The sequence below is a fragment of the Castanea sativa genome, chromosome 6, assembly GCF_040712315.1.
Source record: "Castanea sativa cultivar Marrone di Chiusa Pesio chromosome 6, ASM4071231v1".
NCBI classification, from domain to species: domain Eukaryota; kingdom Viridiplantae; phylum Streptophyta; class Magnoliopsida; order Fagales; family Fagaceae; genus Castanea; species Castanea sativa.
In genome coordinates this window covers 51,816,027-51,836,387 of record NC_134018.1, presented here as the reverse complement: position 1 = coordinate 51,836,387, position 20,361 = coordinate 51,816,027, and the positions used below count along the sequence as shown (strand labels likewise).

Here is a 20,361-nt window from a genome sequence, read left to right as displayed (position 1 = left end):
CACCTGTCACTTCATTCCCTCTACCATTGAAGTTTTATATGCCGCAGATAGAGGCCTACGACAGATCGAAGGACCCGTTAGACCACCTGGAGATGTTCAAGACCTTTATGCATTTACAGGGCATAGCAGACGAAATCATATGCAGGGCCTTTCCCACCACATTGAGGGGTCCTGCGAGGGCATGGTTTAGCAGGCTGATGCCAAACTCCATTAGTACTTTCAAGGAGTTGAGCGTCTAGTTTGCCTCACACTTTATTGGAGGACACAGGTATAAGAAGTCAACCGCATGCCTGATGAACATTAAGCAGCGAGAGGACGAGACGCTAAGGTCTTATATCACCCGTTTCAACAAGGAAGCCCTCTCGATTGATGAAGCCGATGACAAGATACTCATGGCAACATTCACTAACGGACTACGGAAGGGTAAGTTTTTCTTTTCTCTATACAAGAACGATCCAAAGACTATGTCGAATGTGCTTTACAGGGCTGCCAAATACATGAACGCGGAAGACGCGCTACTTGCGTGAGAAGAAAAGCCTAGAAAGAGAGAAAGGCAGGAAGATGCAAGATAGGAGAGAGGACGGAAGGTCATGAGGACAGGTGACGGGCGAGAAGATAGACGCTCCAAGACCCCCTTTACGAGATTTGCAAATTTCACTCCCTGAACGTTCTGATCGACCAGGTACTAATGCAGATAAAGGACAAAGGATCGTTGACGTTTCCTAGCAAGCTGAAAGGTGATCCCAACAAGAGGTCCAAGGACAAATATTGCTGCTTCCATCGCGATCATGGCCGCGATACTTCCGAGTGTTACGATTTGAAGTAGCAGATAGAAGCCTTGATCAGGCAGGGGAAATTGCAGAGGTTTGTAAGCAAAGAGAAGACGGACCAACCGCAAAAGCAAGGCCCCCGGAGGGAGAACAAGCGCCCCAAGCCACCCGTCGGGGACATAAGAATGATTGTAGGGGCACAACAGCTCCCTGTTCAACCAAAAGGGCACGTAAGACCTACCTCCGATTAGTTCAGAACGTCCAGTTGACATGATTGGTCCCAAGGATGGCACGCATGGACAACCCGATGATCAGGTTCTTGGAAGAAGACGCTCGACGCCTCCATCACCCACATGATGACGCGTTTGTCGTAAGTATATGGATTGGCGACTACAACATTCACAGGGTCTTGGTAGATAGCGATAGCTCCACTGATATACTTTACTACCCAGCGTTCCAGCAAATGAGGATTGGGAGAGAATGGCTGATCTCAACTGACGCACCACTCGTTGGGTTTGGAGGTACAAGGGTATACCCACTAGGCACGGTCACCTTGTCCATCACGGTTGACAATTACCCCCAGCAGATCACCCGGGATGTTACGTTCCTGGTAGTAGACTGCTCATCTGTGTACAATGCCATCTTAGGCCGCCTTACTCTCAATTCGTGGAAGGCCGTAACCTCTACTTACCACCTGATGATCAAGTTCCCAACAGAGTACGGAGTAGGAGAGGTACAGGGTGATCACGTAGCGGCGCGCGAATGCTATATCACCATGCTAGAGATGGACGATCACTTAACGGCAATGTGTAAAGAGGAACGACAAACGATAACGAAGACAGTAGAGGGGATAGAGGAGGTCCCCCTTGATGATTCTAAACCAGAGTGGATGACCAAAATAGGCACTCTTGCTAGCCTACCAGTCCGACAGGCCTTGATATCATTTCTAAAAGAAAACCAAGACGTCTTTGCTTAGAGCCATGAAGACATGCCCGGAATTGACCCTTCAGTCGTTGTTCACAAGCTGAATGTGTCGCCCTCTTTCCCTCCCGTCCGACAGAAGAAGCGGGTGTTTGCCCAAGAACGAGACTGGGCCATAGCAGAGGAAGTTCGCAAGTTGCAGGAGGCAAGATTCATCCGGGAAGTGTACTACCCCGACTGGCTGGCCAACGTGGTAATAGTCAAGAAAGCCAACGGAAAGTGGAGGATGTACGTGGACTTCACAGATTTGAATAAGGCATTCCCTAAGGACAGCTACCCACTCCCAAGGATTGATATCTTGGTGGATTCAACAGCAAGACACTAGTTATTGAGCTTCATGGACGCATTTTCTAGGTACAACCAGATAAAGCTGGACGAGGCTGATCAGGAGAAGACTTCTTTCGTCACGAGCCAGGGACTCTTCTGTTATAAGGTGATGCCGTTTGGCCTCAAGAACGCAGGCACGATGTATCAAAGGCTTATGAACAGGATGTTTGCGCACCAGATTGGGAGGAACGTTGAGATGTACGTAGATGACATGCTGATAAAAAGCATACAGGAGGAAGACCACCTCGATGACCTAAAGGAGACATTCGAGATGCTCAGGCACTATAACATGAAGCTAAATCCGAACAAGTGTACGTTCAGGGTGACGACTGGAAAGTTCCTGGGATTCATGGTGACTCAGAGGGGTATCGAAGTCAACCCGGACAAGGTTCGGGCTATCCTGTAGTTGATGCCACCAAAAACCATCAAGGAGGTACAGAGTCTGAACGATAAGATAGCAGTGTTAAACAGATTCGTTTCAAGAGCAACGAATAGGTGCCTCCCCTTTTTCCGCACATTAAAAAAGGCTTTTGAATGGACAACTGAGTGTCAATGGGCGTTTGAAGATCTAAAGGCATACCTTTCTTCTCCACCTTTGCAAAGCCCACCCAGACCAGGAGAAGAGCTCTTCCTCTACTTGGCCGTCTCCTCAATCGCTATCAATGCAGCTTTAGTCAGGGAAGAGGACAGGACCCAGAAACCCGTATACTTCATGAGCTAAGCGTTACGAGGGGCAGAAGAGAGGTACCCGCCTATGGAAAAGCTCACCTTCGCGTTAGTAACTGCAGTGCATAAACTCAAACCATACTTACAGGCCCATACTATAGTTGTCTTGACAAAAAAGCAGTTGCGGAGAGCAATGAGCAGTCTGAAGGCAGCTGGACGAGTAGCGCTATGGAAAATCGAGCTAAGTGAGTTTGATATAGAGTATCGACCACGTATGGCCACAAAAGGACAGGTTATTGCCGACTTCATTGCCAAATTCGCCAGCCCAGATGAGCAGGGGGTAGAGGGGAACTCCCGATGGGTGATAAACACGGATGGGTTGGCGACTAAACATGTGGGAGGCGCCGGTATAGTACTTCTCAGCCTAGAAGGAGACGAGGTCAAGTGCATGATTAGACTTGATTTCCCCATAACGAACAATGAGGCCAAGTACGAAGCTTTGATAGCAGGATTAGATCTCGCGCAAGTAGCGGGGGCCATGGATGCGATAGTACGTTGCGACTCCCAAGTGGTCACTAGTCAGATTACTGGTGGTTACAGATGCAGAAGAGAACGGATGAAGAAGTACCTTGAATAGGTGAAGAATCGGATACGCAACATCACAGCAAAATTCATTCAAATCCCAAGGGAGGAGAACAAACGAGCAGACCATCTAGCAAAGGCCGTGTCGGCAGATAACATGCCCTCCCTGTGCCAGGTATTCCTCTTTGTTCAAAACTCACCCATGATAGATGTAGTCAGCGTGTAGGAGATAAGAGTTGAGGGAAACTGGACAATGCCAATTATCTCCTACCTGAAGGATGGTTTGTTGCCCGATGATAAAGGAGCTGCAAGGAAATTGAGGGTATACGCTGCATGATTCATATTGATTAAAGATGATTTATGCCAAAGGGGTTTCTCCCGCCCTTACTTGAGGTGCCTTGTCCCCGAAGAAGTGGGAACCACTCGGGGTCGCAATCCTTAGTACATAAGCTGATTAGGGCCGGATACTACTGGCCCACTATGTAGAAGGATGCCCAACGTTAGAAAATGTGATAAATGTCAGAGATTTGGCAACCTCATAAGGCAAACAATGGAAGAACTCACTCCAATGACGGCCCCTTGGCCCTTTGCTCAATGGGAGCTTGACATCATAGGCCTGTTTCCTACAGCAGTCAGGCAACTGAAATTCCTACTTGTCGACATAGACTACTTCACTAAATGGGTAGAAGCTGAAGCCTTGGCCAACATCACGGAAAAGAATGTATGCGGTTTCGTAGGGAGAAACATCGTTTGCAGATTTGGAATACCTAGGGTCCTGGTCTCAGACAACGAAAAACAATTCGATAACGATGCATTTAGGGACTTTTGCTCGTAGCTTGGGATCAAGAATCATTATTCATCGCCTGCCCACCTACAGGCCAACAGACAGGTTGAGGTCACAAACCGATCCTTGCTAAAAATCATCAAGACTCGGCTCGAGGGGGCAAAGGGTATCTGGTCAGAAGAGTTACTCAGTGTATTATGGGTATACAGGACGACGACAAGGACACCTATAGGAGAAACACCGTTTCGACTTGCATATGGCAGTGAGACGGTCGTTCCAACTGAGGTAGTTCTCACCAGTTACAGGGTAGCAAACCACGATAAGAAGAAGAATGACGAGGCGATGCGCCTACAACTCGATTTAGTGGATGAAATCAGAGCGACGGTAGAACAAAGGTTGGCGTGATACCAGAACCTCATGGCCAGGCACTATAACTACCGGATAAAACACAGGGACTTCAAAGAAGGAGATCTCATTTTGAGGAAGCTAATGGGCGCTACCAAGGACCCCTCTCATGGGAAGTTAGGACCCAACTCGGAGGGACCATATAGGATTGTGTCATGGCATAAGAAGGGCACATACTATCTCGAGACATTGGATGGAAAGAAGCTACAGCATCCTTGGAATGCGGAACACCTGAAGAGATACTACCAGTAGATAGAGGCGCAACCGCCTTAACTCCTCATTTCCAGTTTATTTTTTCAACTGATAGGTTTAGTTTTTATTATTCTCTACGGTACTATTAGAGCGCAAAGGGCAATTTTCTTGTTTTTTATAAACAATATTCTACTTGCTTATTCATCATAATAAGAGGAGTTTATTCAGAATATATTGAATGTTTTCCGCTGGAGTCCATTTACAAAGTCCACAATATGGATGGATCATTCTATGAAGGATAAAATTTACAAAGTCCACAAATTGGACGGATCATCCTATGAAGGATGAAATTCATTTACAAAGTCCACAATATGGGAGGATCATCCCATGAAGGATGAAATTTACAAAGTCCACAAACTGGACGAATCATCCTATGAAGGATGAAATTTACAAAGTCCACAAACTGGACGGATTATCCTGTGAAGGATGAAATTCATTTACAAAGTCCACAATATGGACGGATCATTTTATGAAGGATGCAATTTACAAAGTCCACAAACTGGACGGATCATCCTGTGAAGGATGAAACTCATTTGCAAAGTCCACAAACTGGACGGATAATCCTATGAAGGATGCAATTCATTACAAAGTCCATAAACTAGACGAGTCATGAAATTTGCAAAGTCCATTAACTGGATGGATCATCCCATAAAGGATGAAATTTATTTAGTCCATAAAACGGACGGGTCATTATCAGAAGGACAAAACTCGTTCACATTATAAAAAAATAATACATATGAAAAATGGATGGGAGGTCATTAGAAAGAACGTATAATCAAAACACAGTAAACATTTACATAAAGCCTACAAAAGGCAACAGCTGAAAAATATCAAACATACTGTTCTCCCGTACATTTCCAAACTTAAACAAAAATAAAAAGAATGTACTACTACTCCGAGGCTACAGGGGTTTCCTCCTTATCATCAGGCTCCTGTGCTGAAGGTTGACAGGCATCACCATCGACGGAACTCTTCATATCAGCCTTTTGAGCCTCGCCATTACTAGGGTCTTCGCCAAAGAGCTCGTCCATCACTTCAGTATCAACGGGGGGAGCAGGAGTTTGGCCATCAGGGTCAATAGTGATATGAGAAAGGTTTAGGTCCAGGAAGGAAGCCTTGACTTGACGGAGGCAATCATCAAAACCATCGGTGAAGGATGTGCCCAGCTCGCTCAGGAGGGCGTCAGAGTCTCGATACTCTCGTACAGCATCAACCTTTGCCTGACAAAGACTATCTTCTTTATCCTCCAAGGTCTTGTCCAACAACTCCACTTGTTTCTCCAAATCACCACGAAGTTGCTCCAACAACTTCAGCTTCTCCTCATGACGGACCCTCCAGGATTTCAGCTCCATCAGCTCCTCCTTTATTGCGTTTGCCTTTGAACGGACTCTCTCCAATGTCTTTTCATGGGAGAGACAGCGTTCCATCAGCCCTTCATCATCAGGACCCCCTACACCAACCACAAAAAGAGTAAGAACAAAGATAGAAATATACGACGAAACATATAAGGACGGATACAAACCTGTGTAAGATTGAACAATCTCATCTCTCCCATTGCTTCAGTGGCGTGGTTGCCCAGGTCCTCATAGTCCTCGTCTTTGATGATGGAAATGATCTGCTTAAGGGCGTACTGGGAATCCTCTCGAAGAAGGACGGGAGGTTTCTCCTTGACGGGGTCTCGATTAACCATCAGACCCTTACCCTTTCCCAAGCCAAGCTTGGAAGGCAACTTAAACCCGCCGGAAGCTTGACCGGCAGCTAATCCTGTCACCACCTTCTGCTTTTTGCCTTGGCGGTCAATTTTCTCAAACGGTTGCCTTTTTCTGGACAGGTGAGTCGAGCTCGTCTTGGGGGGAAGACTCCCCTCTAGCTTCTTCTTAGCAGCAGCCTGCTGCTTGATGAATGCTCTTCTCCTGGCTTTTTCCATCTCTACAAAAAGTGGACAGGTAAGAACATTGGTAAGTAATAATACAAACACACAATGGGCAAAGGACTTACGTTAGCGAATTCGTGCATCGTATCGACAGGCAGCAATAGCTGGTTCTGGACCGTCACAGTACCAATGGAGAGTATCCAAGGTAACCAGCTTAACCCATGTCCTCTCCAACAGCTTGGTGGTCCTGAAGATTTTTTCTAAGAAACCAAATTGCTCGGTAGTAACCTGTGGACGGTCACGAGTTGCAAAGAAGATGGTTAAGGCAATTGAACAATAAAAAATGTATTAAACCTAATAAGGACAGACACCTACCGGACGGGGGCATTATATTCCATGTCGTGTCCACAAGCATGTACTCATGATCATTTGGATGACCCATCCAATTATCCCCACGGAGGAAAAAGTATCGACCTTTCCAGTTCCTGTTAGAGTTCGGGCTCTGGCACACTAATCTAAGCATTGGACTCCATGGAAGGAAACTGTACATCCCCCTGGATTGGGAAATTTTAGAAGGACGGTAACAATGGAAGAATTCTTCCACAATCAACTGTTGCGCCCCATTGGACATTACCCCATACAAAACTTCTACACCCATAAGGACCTTCCAGGCATTCGGAGAGATCTGGGAGATGGCCTACCCTAGGTATTGGAGAAGACGACGGTGAAGAGTACTCAATGGGAAGCGAAGCCCAGCTTTCAACATCTGCTCATACACCCCGACGTCTTCAAGACCCTTATAGTAGCACTTTTCAGACTTAAAGGGCAGACGAATGGAGATGTTGTCAGGTAACTGATATTCTCCCTAAGTGTGTTGAAGTGTGATGGCTTGATGGTAGAAACGAAATCGTTTACCATCCATAAGGGAAGTATGATGAATTCCCTGAACCCATCAGGACCTATAACGGATTGGATGGGGGGGTCTACATTATCTAGGTCATCGTTCGAATCATACTTTGACTCGTCCTCACCCTGCACCTCATCCTCCATATTGGAAAGAGAGTTGGTTGACGGTTCTCTTTCCTCACTAGAGGTGCCGGGGTCTGCTTGACTTGACGGAAACACCTCATCGTAGCCCACTCCATCGTGGACAAATGATTGACCACTTGACACCTCATTAGACATCTGACACCTACAAGTGATGGGTTAAAAACCTAAGACTCTAGGTATACATTGGCGACGGACAAGCGAATATAACAGAAAAGGAAACTTGAGATAAGAGAACCAATACTTATAGCTTGAAGACGTATTGAAAGCGACAGGATGACTGAATAGAACAGTGATACCAACTTGACGAGACGACGGTTCACAAAGAGTGGACGGAAGCGCTCTGATCAGCAAGTTTTTTTCCAAAATGTGAAAATGAAAGGGACTAGTAGCATATATATAGAGGGAACGGTGTAGAAGACGAAGGGACGCTTCAGTTCAAGCAAACAACCATTAAAAGCTTGCCACGTGTCCCTACCGCATTAATGACCCTAGGCTAGCCTGTCAATTAACACACACTTCTCAAGGATAGAGGCAAACCGTCACTCCATGGATTCGTGAAAAGTAAGCGACGGATCCATGGAGTGAAAGGGCAACTGAAGAGGGTAAAAGTAAAGTAGACAGTCAAAATTTGCAAGAACTCGCAATAGGAATCACCAATAGGACGACGAATAAAGACATGCGACGACAGAACCCCTGAACGGTGGACGAGTAATCTATTAGGACAGGTCACCTCCAGTGTACGAGATATACGCAGTGAAAAATTAATGGATCTATTTCATTTGCAATTGATAACATGTACTATGTAAATTTCAAAATTCAAGGACAAGAGAGCGTACCTTGGTGTAGTGAAAATCAAAACCAGAATCAGAAGTACTCGGGAATACTTTTAATCTTCACTCCAATTCCACTTTACGCCTAAGAAGTGTGGTCTCTCAATCAGTTTTCCAAGGGAGAATGATAGAGTATCTTACTCTCACATACACACCATTTCACAATGATGTCTCGCTTTTTCATAGCTTAAAATTCTATTTGTTTCTCTCCTTATAACTGATTATCTAATTGGGCTAGCCTTTTGGGCATTTCTAATTGAGCTTTAGTATGTGACTTGGAGTGGGACCAATAAGACACTAGCTCCAATGGACCTTGAGCTTTTCAGTCAACTATTGACAAGTCCAAAGTTACCATTAATTATATTTAATACCACTATATAAATATAATTGTACTCTAGGCCTTATTAATAAATTATATCCCAAGACTTTATTATACATGAAACTTCTTCATAAAATATTCGTAGTAATACAAAGTCATGAAAGTAGACTGCCACTTTGTAAATTATTACATCTTATCCTTGAGTACTCGGTTTAATTCTTTAAAGTTGTTCATCATATATTTATGAAATCCAATTTCCTAAATATATACTTTAGTAACTTCTTACCAAAGTGGTTATGCCTAACTCTCTGAATAACTGAACCCATTAAACTTATCTCAAAGGAATATTTTATATCTCGCTTAAGAGACTATGAATTCCATCTTGAGAATATATGTTCCATCAACACTAAATGCGGTTGCCTAACATACTGAAGTTTTGACCGTTACTTTAGATCTCATTCCTGATATATCAAAGCAACCTACATTTCATGATCATGTCCATTATCCTCTTAAGATTAAGAGTTTATGTAATTAGAAGTCGTGAGATTTATTATTCATTTGACAGTCGTTAGAAGAATAATAAATCTCACAGCGGTTCAGTTCAATATATCTTAACTCTTAAAATATATCAACATACTAACTAGAAGTCTTCGCTTCCATGATCAAGACAAATCATCTTAGTTGATATGTTATAGTCTTCGCAGATGAAATGCCCAATTTCATCACCAACTATGAACTACAATTTTGAGTTTACAAAGAGCTTGTGATTTATATCTTTTGTGACTCTTCACATAAATCACATACTATGCATCGCATGAACTATATGATAATGTCCAATATTCATGTTACCATTATTTTAGATTATAACAAAACAACTTTATCAATCGCAATATTAAGTCATACATCATGTCATACATAATGTCATACATAATATCATACATAGTATTATACAATAGGATTTAAGGGCACTAATCCTAACAGATCCAAGGAGAACGGGTCGCCTGAAGAGGACGGATAGCCCCCTGGACGGACACTGAGGTCGACGGAACCAAATACACGTGGCAATGACATGGCTTATGTGGTTTCCAAGCACATTTCAAATAGTAATAACTTGTGGCCCACGCTTAACCCTAGTCAATAGAACCCTTACATGAAAAGGGTCCCTTAAATCACGCGCATTTATGAAGATATTCTCTATAAAGAACTATTCCTCTCCTCCAAGGAACCAAAGTTGGTTCCTCACCACTATAAAAATGTCATAACCTACAGAGAACATGTACGCATAATTTATCACAGCTCTGGCATTCTAGAGTTGTGACAATCTCTCTGACTTAAATTTCGGAGGGTATTAGGCCGATACCACACCTGTACTCTCTTAAGGTTTTCTTTTTGGTGTTGTGCAGGTGTTGTTTCGGGCACGTGAGGACTGTGCAGCTTACTGACGATTTTCGGCATCATCAATAATAATTGAAATTTATCTTTAAGTTGGTAATCCAATTGGTGATTGCTCCTAATCTAAGGCATCTATGCCTCAAGCCTCATTCTATAATTTTATCCTAATTTATAAATCAACACAAATCTGGTTATTGTTATTGTTATAGACAATCTATGTTTCATTGGTACATTAATTGCTCTCCTCTAGACACGACCAAATCTTCTAAACCAATCATTTTTCATCTTTTCATCAATAGGATCCACCCCTATCATTTAGCAATACTTCATTTCAAATCCTATATTTTCTTATATTTTCATTTATCCATCATAAGAGTTACAATGAACCAAAATTTGATACAATATAACCGTCTAATTCTAGAATAGAAACTTAAAAAATACAGTGATTTAATATAAATACTTTTTATCTTTAATTAACTTTTTTTTATATAAGGTCATGAGAAGTTTTATGTAGAGCTCAAAGCAACCATATATAGTGGTCATGGTAAGCTGAAAAAACACTCTGATAGTTTTTTTTAGAAAAGTAGAAAAATCAGTATGAGATGGGGTAACAAAATTGGGCAGCTTCTATTTAGCGCAATGACTGGGATCCAACCAAAGACTATACCTAGATTGAGGCAAATTAATCAGTTCTTAATCTTCACAGATTATCTAAAATACAAATGTTCCAGTTCTTTTGTTCCTTATCAAACAACTTATACATATTTATACATTTTATCAAGGTCACAGTCTGAAATCTGCCACAAGACAAGCAAGTCAAGCAGTGATTCAAGATAAGCAAGTGGATATTGCAGAAGCTCCTAGTTGTAGAATGTGCAAAATGAAGGACAAAGAAATAGAAAAGAAAAACGACAGTGCTATAGTTTGTATTTGACAAAACGACATGTAGTTTTAGTATAGTTGTAAATAGAGTTTAGTGTGCACACATGTCAAAATCTGTTATTTTTGTTTTCAAGTTGGTTAAGTTAATTTCTTTGTTTTGGAGCTAGATTAGATTGTATATAAACTCTATTCTCAATAATTAATAAGAATGAGAAATCATTTTTACCAAATTCAGTTTCTGATATGGTATCAGAGCCTAAAAATTTCTAGGGTTTCTTCCTAGTTCTTCATCTTGTCCTTCTCTGCTTCATTCAAGTTATTTGAAGCCCATCAATGGTTGCCACAACAAGTGCTTCTTCCTCTGAACCTCCTTCTTCCTCATAAGACTCATACAATCCAAATGATCCTTTGTTCTTGCACCATGGAGAAAATCCAGGTGATGTTCTCACTTCTCAACCACTAATTGGAGGATAGAACTACCCTGCTTGGGCTTGTTCTGTGAGAAAATCTCTCATTGCCAAGGACAAACTTGGTTTTATAGATGGTTCTTTAACTATTTCTTCACCATTAGTGGATCTACCATTAGCTATTCAAGCATGGATTCGAGTTGACAATATGGTTGGGACTTGGATCATCAACTTGGTTTCACCAAAGATTCAAGCAAGCATTATATATAGAGACACAACTTTGGAGATTTGGATTGATCTAAAGGAAACCTTTTGTCAAGGGAATGGACCTAAGGTCTTCAATTTGCAGAAACAGATTGCTGAGCTTCATTAAGGTGAGCAATCAATCACTAATTACATTACTTAGTTGAAGGTATTATGGGATTAGTTACATAATTTTAGCCCCTTACCCCTTTGCACTTGTGGAAAATGTGGTTGCAATATTAACTAGAGGCTAGCAAATCTTCAAGCTAAGGAATCCATAATGAAATTCCTCATGGGATTGAATGAATCATTCTCTCAAGTCAAGATACAGATTCTATTGATGGATCCTCTTCCTTCAATCAATAAGGCCTATTCCTTGTTCATTCAAAAAGAAATGCAAAGGAGTGTTGGGAATTCTCTTTAAATTGAATCCACTGCTTTGGCTACAAAATGTCAGATTCCAAGGGAAAGGAAAGGCCTTTATGTACTCATTGTGGTAAGTTGGGTCAAACAGTGGATAGGTGCTACAAATTAGATGGATTCCCACCAGGTTTTAAGTTCAAGAGCAACAAGAACTCTATGGCACATCAAGTTTCATCCACTTATGATCAGTTCCAAGGTCAAATGGCTGCATCTAGTCAAGATTTCAATTCTCTTGCTGCTTTAGCACATACACCAGCCTTTACACCTGATCAATACCAACAACTCTTGGCTTTGATTGGTTCTTCCTCAACTCCAATTCAGTAGATTACAACAGGCCAAGATTCTCATATTGCCAACATTGTTGCTTTACAGTCCAATGCAGTTGCAGGTAATGTCTTGAACCTTAAGCATTCTATGTTTTCTACCAAAGTTGTAAACAGAAGAGCTTATGGTATTGAAACTTGGGTAATAGACACTGATGTCACTGACCATATAGTCTGTTCTATACATTCGTTAACTTCTTTTACTTTAATTTCACATACTATGGTTGAATTGCCTAATGGGGAAGCTATTGTGGTCACATATATTGGCACAATAAAACTTTCATCTCATATAACCCTCACAAATGTTCTTTGTGTGCCCTCTTTCACTTTCAATCTACTATTTGTCAGTGCTATGACTCAATCATAGACCTTTTGTCTTTTTTTTTTTGTCTGCCTAGTGTTTTATACAGGACCTTACATGTTGGACCATGATTGGAATGGGCCAAATGCATGATGGTTTGTACTTGCTACAAGGATCAAGTCTGTCTCAACCTACAAAGTCCCTTGATGAGTTTCTTGCCAAGAATAAATTTGGTTCCTTTACTACTTTCTCTTCAACACGTCCACCTAATGTCTTGTGTTCTCTTTGGCATTCTAGATTAGGACACCCCTCTGATGTAAAACTTCACTCTCTAGGGCATTTTTCCTTTTCTCAAAAATTGTTGTACTAAGGATTGTACTATTTGTTCTCTAGCAAAATAGATGAGGCTTCCTTTTCCTTTTGAAAATAATAAATGTGATTCTTCTTTTGATCTTGTTCATATGGATTTTTGGGGTCTATTTTCTATCCCTACTTCTGATGGTCATAGGTACTTTCTTACCATAGTGGATGATGCTACAAGGGCTATTTGGATTTTCCTTTTAAAAACTAAATTTGAGGTTAGGCCATTAATCATCTCTTTCCATACTATGGTTCAAACTCAGTTCAATACAAAAAATCAAATATATTAGGTTTGATAATGCTTTGAAATTTAACATGTTTGACTTCTATAATTCCAATGGCATAATTCATCAGCAAAGCTGTGTTTACACTTCACAACAAAACTCAGTTGTGGAGAGGAAACATCAGCACATCCTTGCTACTGCTATAGCATTACAAATTTAGTCACATCTCCCACTTCCCTTTTGGGGTGATTGTGTTTTGACTGCTGTTTACTTAATCAACAGACTGCCATCCCCTTTACTCCATAATAAATGTCCATATGAACTTCTTTTCAAGAAAATTCCATCTTATTCTCATCTTAGAATCTTGGCGAAAATACATTTTTGGTCCCTATATTTTGGGTCAATTCCCATTTTGGTCCCAAAATTGATTTTGTTACTAAAGTCATTCTTAAAAAAAGAAAATCGTTTTTAAAATGGTCCTTGCCGTCAGTCAACCAACGGAAAAATCCTACGTGGCTAACGGAATGCCCAGCTTGCTGACCTGGCGCTGACGTGGCCATTAAAATATTATTAAAAAAGATTATTTGGCATTTTTAAATGCCACGTCAGCATTTTAATTTTTTTTTAAATCCACGTCAGAAAATTTAAACAAAAATAAATTAATTTTTTTAAAAAAAGCCTTAAATCTAATTTAATTTAATTTAATTTAATTTTTTTACTTTTCATTATCATTTCATAAGAACATAACAATTTGTTCTTCAGGTTCTTCCCAAATCCAAGAAACAAACCCAGCAACCAAATCCCATCTCCAGCAACCAAATCCAATCTCCATCAATGCTAGGAAAACAAGAAATAAATCCAACAAACCAACCAATCTCCAGCAAACCCATAAACTCATAAATTTCACATTCAAATTATCAAATTCCTATTCCAAATTCATCTTGATCATGAACACACAAGAACAACAAACCCAGAATGTTCAATCCCAAGAACAACAAAATAGAAACACAACCCAAATCATCATAGTGTTGCAGTGGAGCCGATGGCATCATCGTCCAAGATCCACAACCCAAATCACCCAAACAACCCGCCTATCAAAAGCTCCGCCTCTCTCTCTCTCTCTCTCTAACTGAGCAAGCAAAAAAAAATCTTCATAATCTTTCTGTGTGAAAAATTAGGGCCAAGCTTTAGATCTCGGAGACTATGGAAATGGCGGTCAATCGCATCCAATTCTTGCATTGCGGTCGCTGATTTTCGGTTGCCGGAATCGGAGTTGGCAGCGATTGATTTCGCCAGTTGATGCTTCTCTGTGACATTCTTGTTCGGACTCGCACATGGACTGGATCTGGAGCAATGGCTGGGATCGGGCCTGATCTGCTCCAGACCACCGCTGGCCTTCTTCCCCTTGATTTGCTCTAAACCACCGCCGGCCTCCTTCCTTTGGATCTGCTCCAAACCACCGCCGGCCTCCATCTCATTATCTCCTCATCTCCCTACTCTAAACCCAGATCATTGGTTCTCTCTCTCTCTAAACCCAGATCACGGGTTCAAAATGGGCTAATGAAAAGAAATTATTGAAATCTAAGAGAAATTAAAAAGAAATTGTGAGAGGCAGATCTTGGGGTCTTTGGCCATGGGTTTCTGGGTTTGGAGCTTGGTGTCTTTGGCCATGGGTGTCTGGGTATGGAGCAGATCAAAGAGAAATAAAAGAGATAGAGAGTGAGAGAACAATGGGTAGAGAGATTAAGATTTAAGGTTTGTTTAAATCAAATTAAAATTAAGAGAGTGAGAGAACAATTTCAGTTTAAATCAAATTTGTATTTTCAGTTTGAATTAAAATTAAGAAATTAAAGGTTTGTTTTTTAATTTATTTTTTAATTTAGTTTAAATTTTCTGACATGAATTTTAAAAAAATTAAAATGCTGATGTGGCATTTAAAAAATGCCAAATAATCTTTTTTAATAATATTTTAATGCCCACGTCAGCGCCAGGTCAGCAAGCTGGGCATTCCGTTAGCCACGTAGGATTTTTCCGTTGGTTGACTGACGGCAAGGACCATTTTAAAAATGATTTTCTTTTTTTAGAGATGACTTTAGTAACAAAATCAATTTTGGGACCAAAATAGGAATTGACCCAAAATGTAGGGACCAAAAGTGTATTTTCGCCTAGAATCTTTGGATGTCTCTGCTTTGCTACCATTGCAAGTCCTAAGAAGCACAAATTTACTCCTCACGCTAGTAAATCTTTTTTTTTAGGCTATCCTTTCAACATCAAAGGTTATAAGCTGTTTGATCTTCAGACACACTCCATTTTTATTTCTAGGGATGTTATATTTCATGAGACAGTTTTTCCTTTCTCTAACCCCTAATTCTTTTTCTTCTGGTCCTTCCTTAATTCGCTTACCTAATATTCCTGCTAGTCCTTCTGTTTACCTTGATTCTACTCTTTCCTCACTAGTTTCATCTTCATCTTCTTGTATCTGATGACTCTATTATTGAGCTTCATCATGATCTTGATGAAGAAATTCAAGAATTTCCTGATGCTCCTGATGATCCTGTCCAGCAACAGAATCCACATAATGCCCTTAATAATCCTATCCAAAATCAAAATCCAAATGTCCTTAGAAGGTCTACTAGACCATCTAAACCTCCATCTTACCATCAGGCATATCATTGTAGTCAAGTTGCATCTGCTCCCATTTCTGATTTGATTCATACAAGTACTTCACATCCTTTATCATCATTCCTTTCTTATGATAATTTGTCACCTGCCTACAAAACCTTTTGTTGTTCTATTTCCACCATCACAAAACCTAGACACTATTCCCAAGCAGTCAGTGACCCTAATGGCAAGAAGCCATGGATGCTGAGATTGCAGCATTAGAGGCTAACAAAACTTGGACCTTGACTACTCTTCCACCCAACAAAAAGCCTATAGAGTGCAAGTGGGTGTACAGAATCAAGTATAAATCTGATGGCTCTATTGAAAGATACAAGGCCAGGTTAGTTTCAAAGGGTTTTACTCAAAAAGAAGGCTTGGACTACATTGAAACCTTTTCCCCTACTGCCAAGATGGTGTCTGTGAAGACTTTACTTGTAGTGGCTGCTGTGAAAGGCTGGTTTGTGAACAATGCCTTTCTTCATGGATATTTACATGAAAAGGTCTATATGGCTCTTCCTCCAAGCTTTCACAGCAAGGGGGAGCTAGTTTGTAAACTCAATAAGTCTCTCTATGGCCTCAAGCAGGCTTCTAGACAGTGGTTTTCAAAATTCTCTACCGCATTGGTTCAATTGGGGTTCAATCAGTCCAAGGCAAATTATTCATTGTTCACCAGACCACAAGGTGCATCATTCATTGCTTTGTTGGTCTATGTGGATGATGTTCTAATAGCAAGCAATGATAAAGATCAAGTTGATCAATTTAAAGTACTGCTGGATCAGAAATTTAAGCTGAAGGATTTGGGTGAATTAAAGTATTTTCATGGATTAGAAGTGGCCAAAATAGAAAAGTATATAAGTCTTTGTCAAAGAAAGTATACTCTAGAAGTTTTGGAAGATGTTGGTTTGCTTGGTTGTAAGCCTGCAAAGGTGCCTATGGAACAAAACTTATATCTTAGTAAGTATGAAGGGGCTTTGCTCAATGATCCAAGCAAATACAGAAGGTTGGTTGGGAGATTGTTGTACTTGACAATTACTAGCCTTGACATCACTTTTGCAGTTCACAAGCTGAGTCAGTTCATGGCTAAGCCAAGGAAACTGCACCTTGAAGCAGCACTTAAGGCAAAATTTGCCAAATAGCATGATTTTAGAAAAATTTTAGGAAAGCAGCATACCATTGAAACTATTTTGTAAGTTAGACTATTTTTGGAACTCGAGTTTGGAAAACTCGAGTTCCATTCAATATTGCTGCATAGTGCTTGGAACTCGAGTTTGGCAAACTCGAGTTTGCCAGACTCGAGTTCCAAAAACAGTCCAACACAAAATAGTTTCAAATGCATGCTATGTACCAAATTTTTTTCTAAAAAGCCACTATTCAGCAAATTTTTCCCAGCTCTTAAGGTTCTGCAATACTTGAAAAATGAACCTGGAAAGGGTGTTTTTTTCTCTGCAAGGTCAGAATTACATGTCAAAGTGTTCACTGATTCAGATTGGGAATCATGTCCAGATACAAGAAGGTCTGTCACAGGGTACTGTATTTTTATTGGAGATTTTTTGGTTTCTTGGAAGTCTAAGAAACAATCTACTGTCTCTAGGTCTTCTGCTGAAGCAGAATATAGGGCCATGGCAGTGGCCACTTGTGAGATTGTTTGGATCCTCTATTTGTTGAGAGACAATCAAGGTGATCATGGCAGAGAAGCCTTGCTATTTTGTGATAGTCAATCAGCTCTCCACATAGGTTCTAACCCAGTTTTTCATGAGAGAACCAAGCATATTGACATAGACTACCGTGTGGTGAGAGATAAGGTGCAAGCTAAGGTAATTAAGTTGATTCATGTGAAGACTCAATGTCAATTAGCTGATTTGCTTACAAAGGCCTTGAACTTTAAGCAGTTTTCTGAACTCTTATCCAAGATGGAACTAATCAATATTTATCAACCATTAGTCCATCTTGAGGGGGGGTATCAAGGTCACAGTCAGAAATCTGCCACAAGACAAGCAAGTCAAGTGGCGACTCATGATAAGCAAGAGGATACTGCAAAGCTCATAGCTGCAGAATGCACAAAATGAAGGAAAAAGAAACAGAAAAGAAAAACGACAGTGTTTTAGTTTGTATTTGACAAAACGACATGTAGTTTTAGTATAGTTGTAAATAGAGTTTAGTGTACACACGTGACACACGTGTCAGAGTCTGTTATTTCTGTTTTCAAGTTGGTTAAGTTAGTTTCTTTGTTTTGGAGCTAGATCAGATTGTATATAAACTCTATTCTCAATAATTAATAAGACTGAGAAATCATTTTTACCAAATTCAGTTTCTGATACATTTAATCTCCAAAATACACACACACACACGCATATACTCTTGAGTGCATGGGACAAACGTTTTCAGTATGTGAATTTCAAAGTCTTTTCATTTTGTAACACAAGTTTAGTACAGGGAAGGCGATTTTCTTAATCCTTTTTTTTTCCTTTAAATTTTTGCTTTGATCAAGTGACTGAAATCTTCAAAATCTATAAAGTGAAAAGATAAAAGTTAGGGAAAGAATGCCACTACAGAAGTACTAACCAATATCCAAAAGAGGAGGGAAGGATAAAAAAAGAAACAGGTTTCACAGGACTTTATAACTCAACTATCAGATTATTGTGAAAACAAATTGGTCAGCATCATTGCAGACGTAAATAAATTACAGGCAAATGAAGTGCACCTTCAGCAGCAAGAGTGGCTACCACCTTCACAGCATGAACTTGGGCGTCCGAGTCTTCAGATGTCAACAATTGTAAATTTTTTTGAAGCCCAACTGTATTGTGAAGTCAAAACAACTTGTAAATCATAGTATCTATAGAAGTCACAACAGGGAAGAAAAACAAAAGAATTAAGCAAACTTTATTTGGCCATATTACTGATGAAATCTTGCCTTCTTCATATATCTTTGCAATTGAGGCCCTCTGACGAGAGATGTTCTCTCTTAAAGGATTTGACCTGTATGTTCCCATTCGGTTCCCAGATTCTGAAGATCCTTTACTTAATTCTTCCTTCATATAAGATTTCTTGTCCTGTAGAACATTCAAATGTGAGGCCTAAAATACAAATAAAATATTTTGTTAATCAGGATGCATGAAAATACTTACCTCAAAGTCATTCTCATTTTCAGGTACAGCCCTCTTTAATTTAATCAGCTCTTTTTCAATACCCTTCATTTGTTTCTCTTGTTCTAAAGTCGTTGCCTCACAGAGTGAAGTTCTTCACTTAGTTTTGCCTTTTTACCAAGATAATAGTGATTAGTAATATTTACATTTCAGCTCAAACATAAAACTCATAACATAAATAATAAGTTTTGCGCGACTACAATCCAGAAAACCCAAGTTGATCTACACTTTGAAGGAAAAGAACTTAAACCAAACCCATCTGAATTGGTATGTCAACCATTCCTTCTATAGTAATAGATCTTTATTTTCTGATTTCAGGGATTGTAGTTCACTAAAAGTATTTTCATGTAGCTGATACATTTCTTGTAATTTCAATGCAAGTTCATCAATCTCTTTCTGCCCCTGGATTTTGAAACAAATAACATTACTAAGAAATGGATGTATAGAATTCAAAATGAACGATTCCACAAAAGTTGTAAATTATCAGCACTAGGAATAGTTGAAGGGATAGTCGCACTGTAGAAGAGTTTGCCTCTCCAAGATAACAGCAGTAGCACTGAAATACAAGAGGGACATGTACTGACTGGGTTACTAGTGTTTGGCACTTGTAAGAGGTGCCCAACAGGGTTATCTCAAAGTAAAATCAACATATAAACAATGGTGCCCATTATGTTGTCTTCTGCATGGACATATTGGTCCTTACCGAAATAGCAATGAATTGCTAATTTAAGAGAACTCTCATTAATCAATTACATCATTGAAGGAAAAGAAGAAGAAGAAGAAGAAACAACGAATTAATAAGAGAAAATGGTCGTTGATTTGATCTTAAAACTCTGATGTGCCGGATTTCCATTCTCTCTCATAATTCTGGCTTGAGCCCTATCATAATAAAAGCCTGGGCTAAGTCCTCGCTAATTTCTAAGGATTGGGCTGCATGTGGGAATTGCAGGAAACCGAGAAGGAAATGTATTTCATAATTCTATTCATGGAAAAATCAATTTGGTTCTTGGACAGATAATTAACAAAATCAAATAATTGATGATTGAAGGTTGATTATACTTTGAGGAAAAAAAAATTTGGCTTTGAAATATGGGGAGTCAGGGGATATTTGGTTTGTATATCTAGTCAAATGACCTTTTTAATTAGTCATGTAACTTCTTTTG

The 20,361-nt window shown here is 40.1% G+C and overlaps 2 protein-coding genes across 2 annotated transcripts; both read left to right on the top strand.

The window, feature by feature from the left end:
- Positions 1–2,487: 2,487 nt before the first annotated feature.
- On the top strand, positions 2,488–3,381 carry LOC142640161 (uncharacterized). Its single transcript, XM_075814251.1, has 2 exons — positions 2,488–2,781; positions 2,893–3,381. The coding sequence occupies exons 1-2, from the start codon at positions 2,488–2,490 to the stop codon at positions 3,379–3,381; spliced, it is 783 nt and encodes a 260-aa protein (XP_075670366.1).
- Positions 3,382–3,876: 495 nt separating this feature from the next.
- LOC142640160 (uncharacterized) lies at positions 3,877–4,515 on the top strand. The gene is made up of 2 exons (XM_075814250.1): positions 3,877–4,047; positions 4,162–4,515. Exons 1-2 carry the CDS (start codon positions 3,877–3,879, stop codon positions 4,513–4,515), a joined length of 525 nt encoding a protein of 174 aa, XP_075670365.1.
- The last annotated feature ends 15,846 nt before the right edge of the window (positions 4,516–20,361 follow it).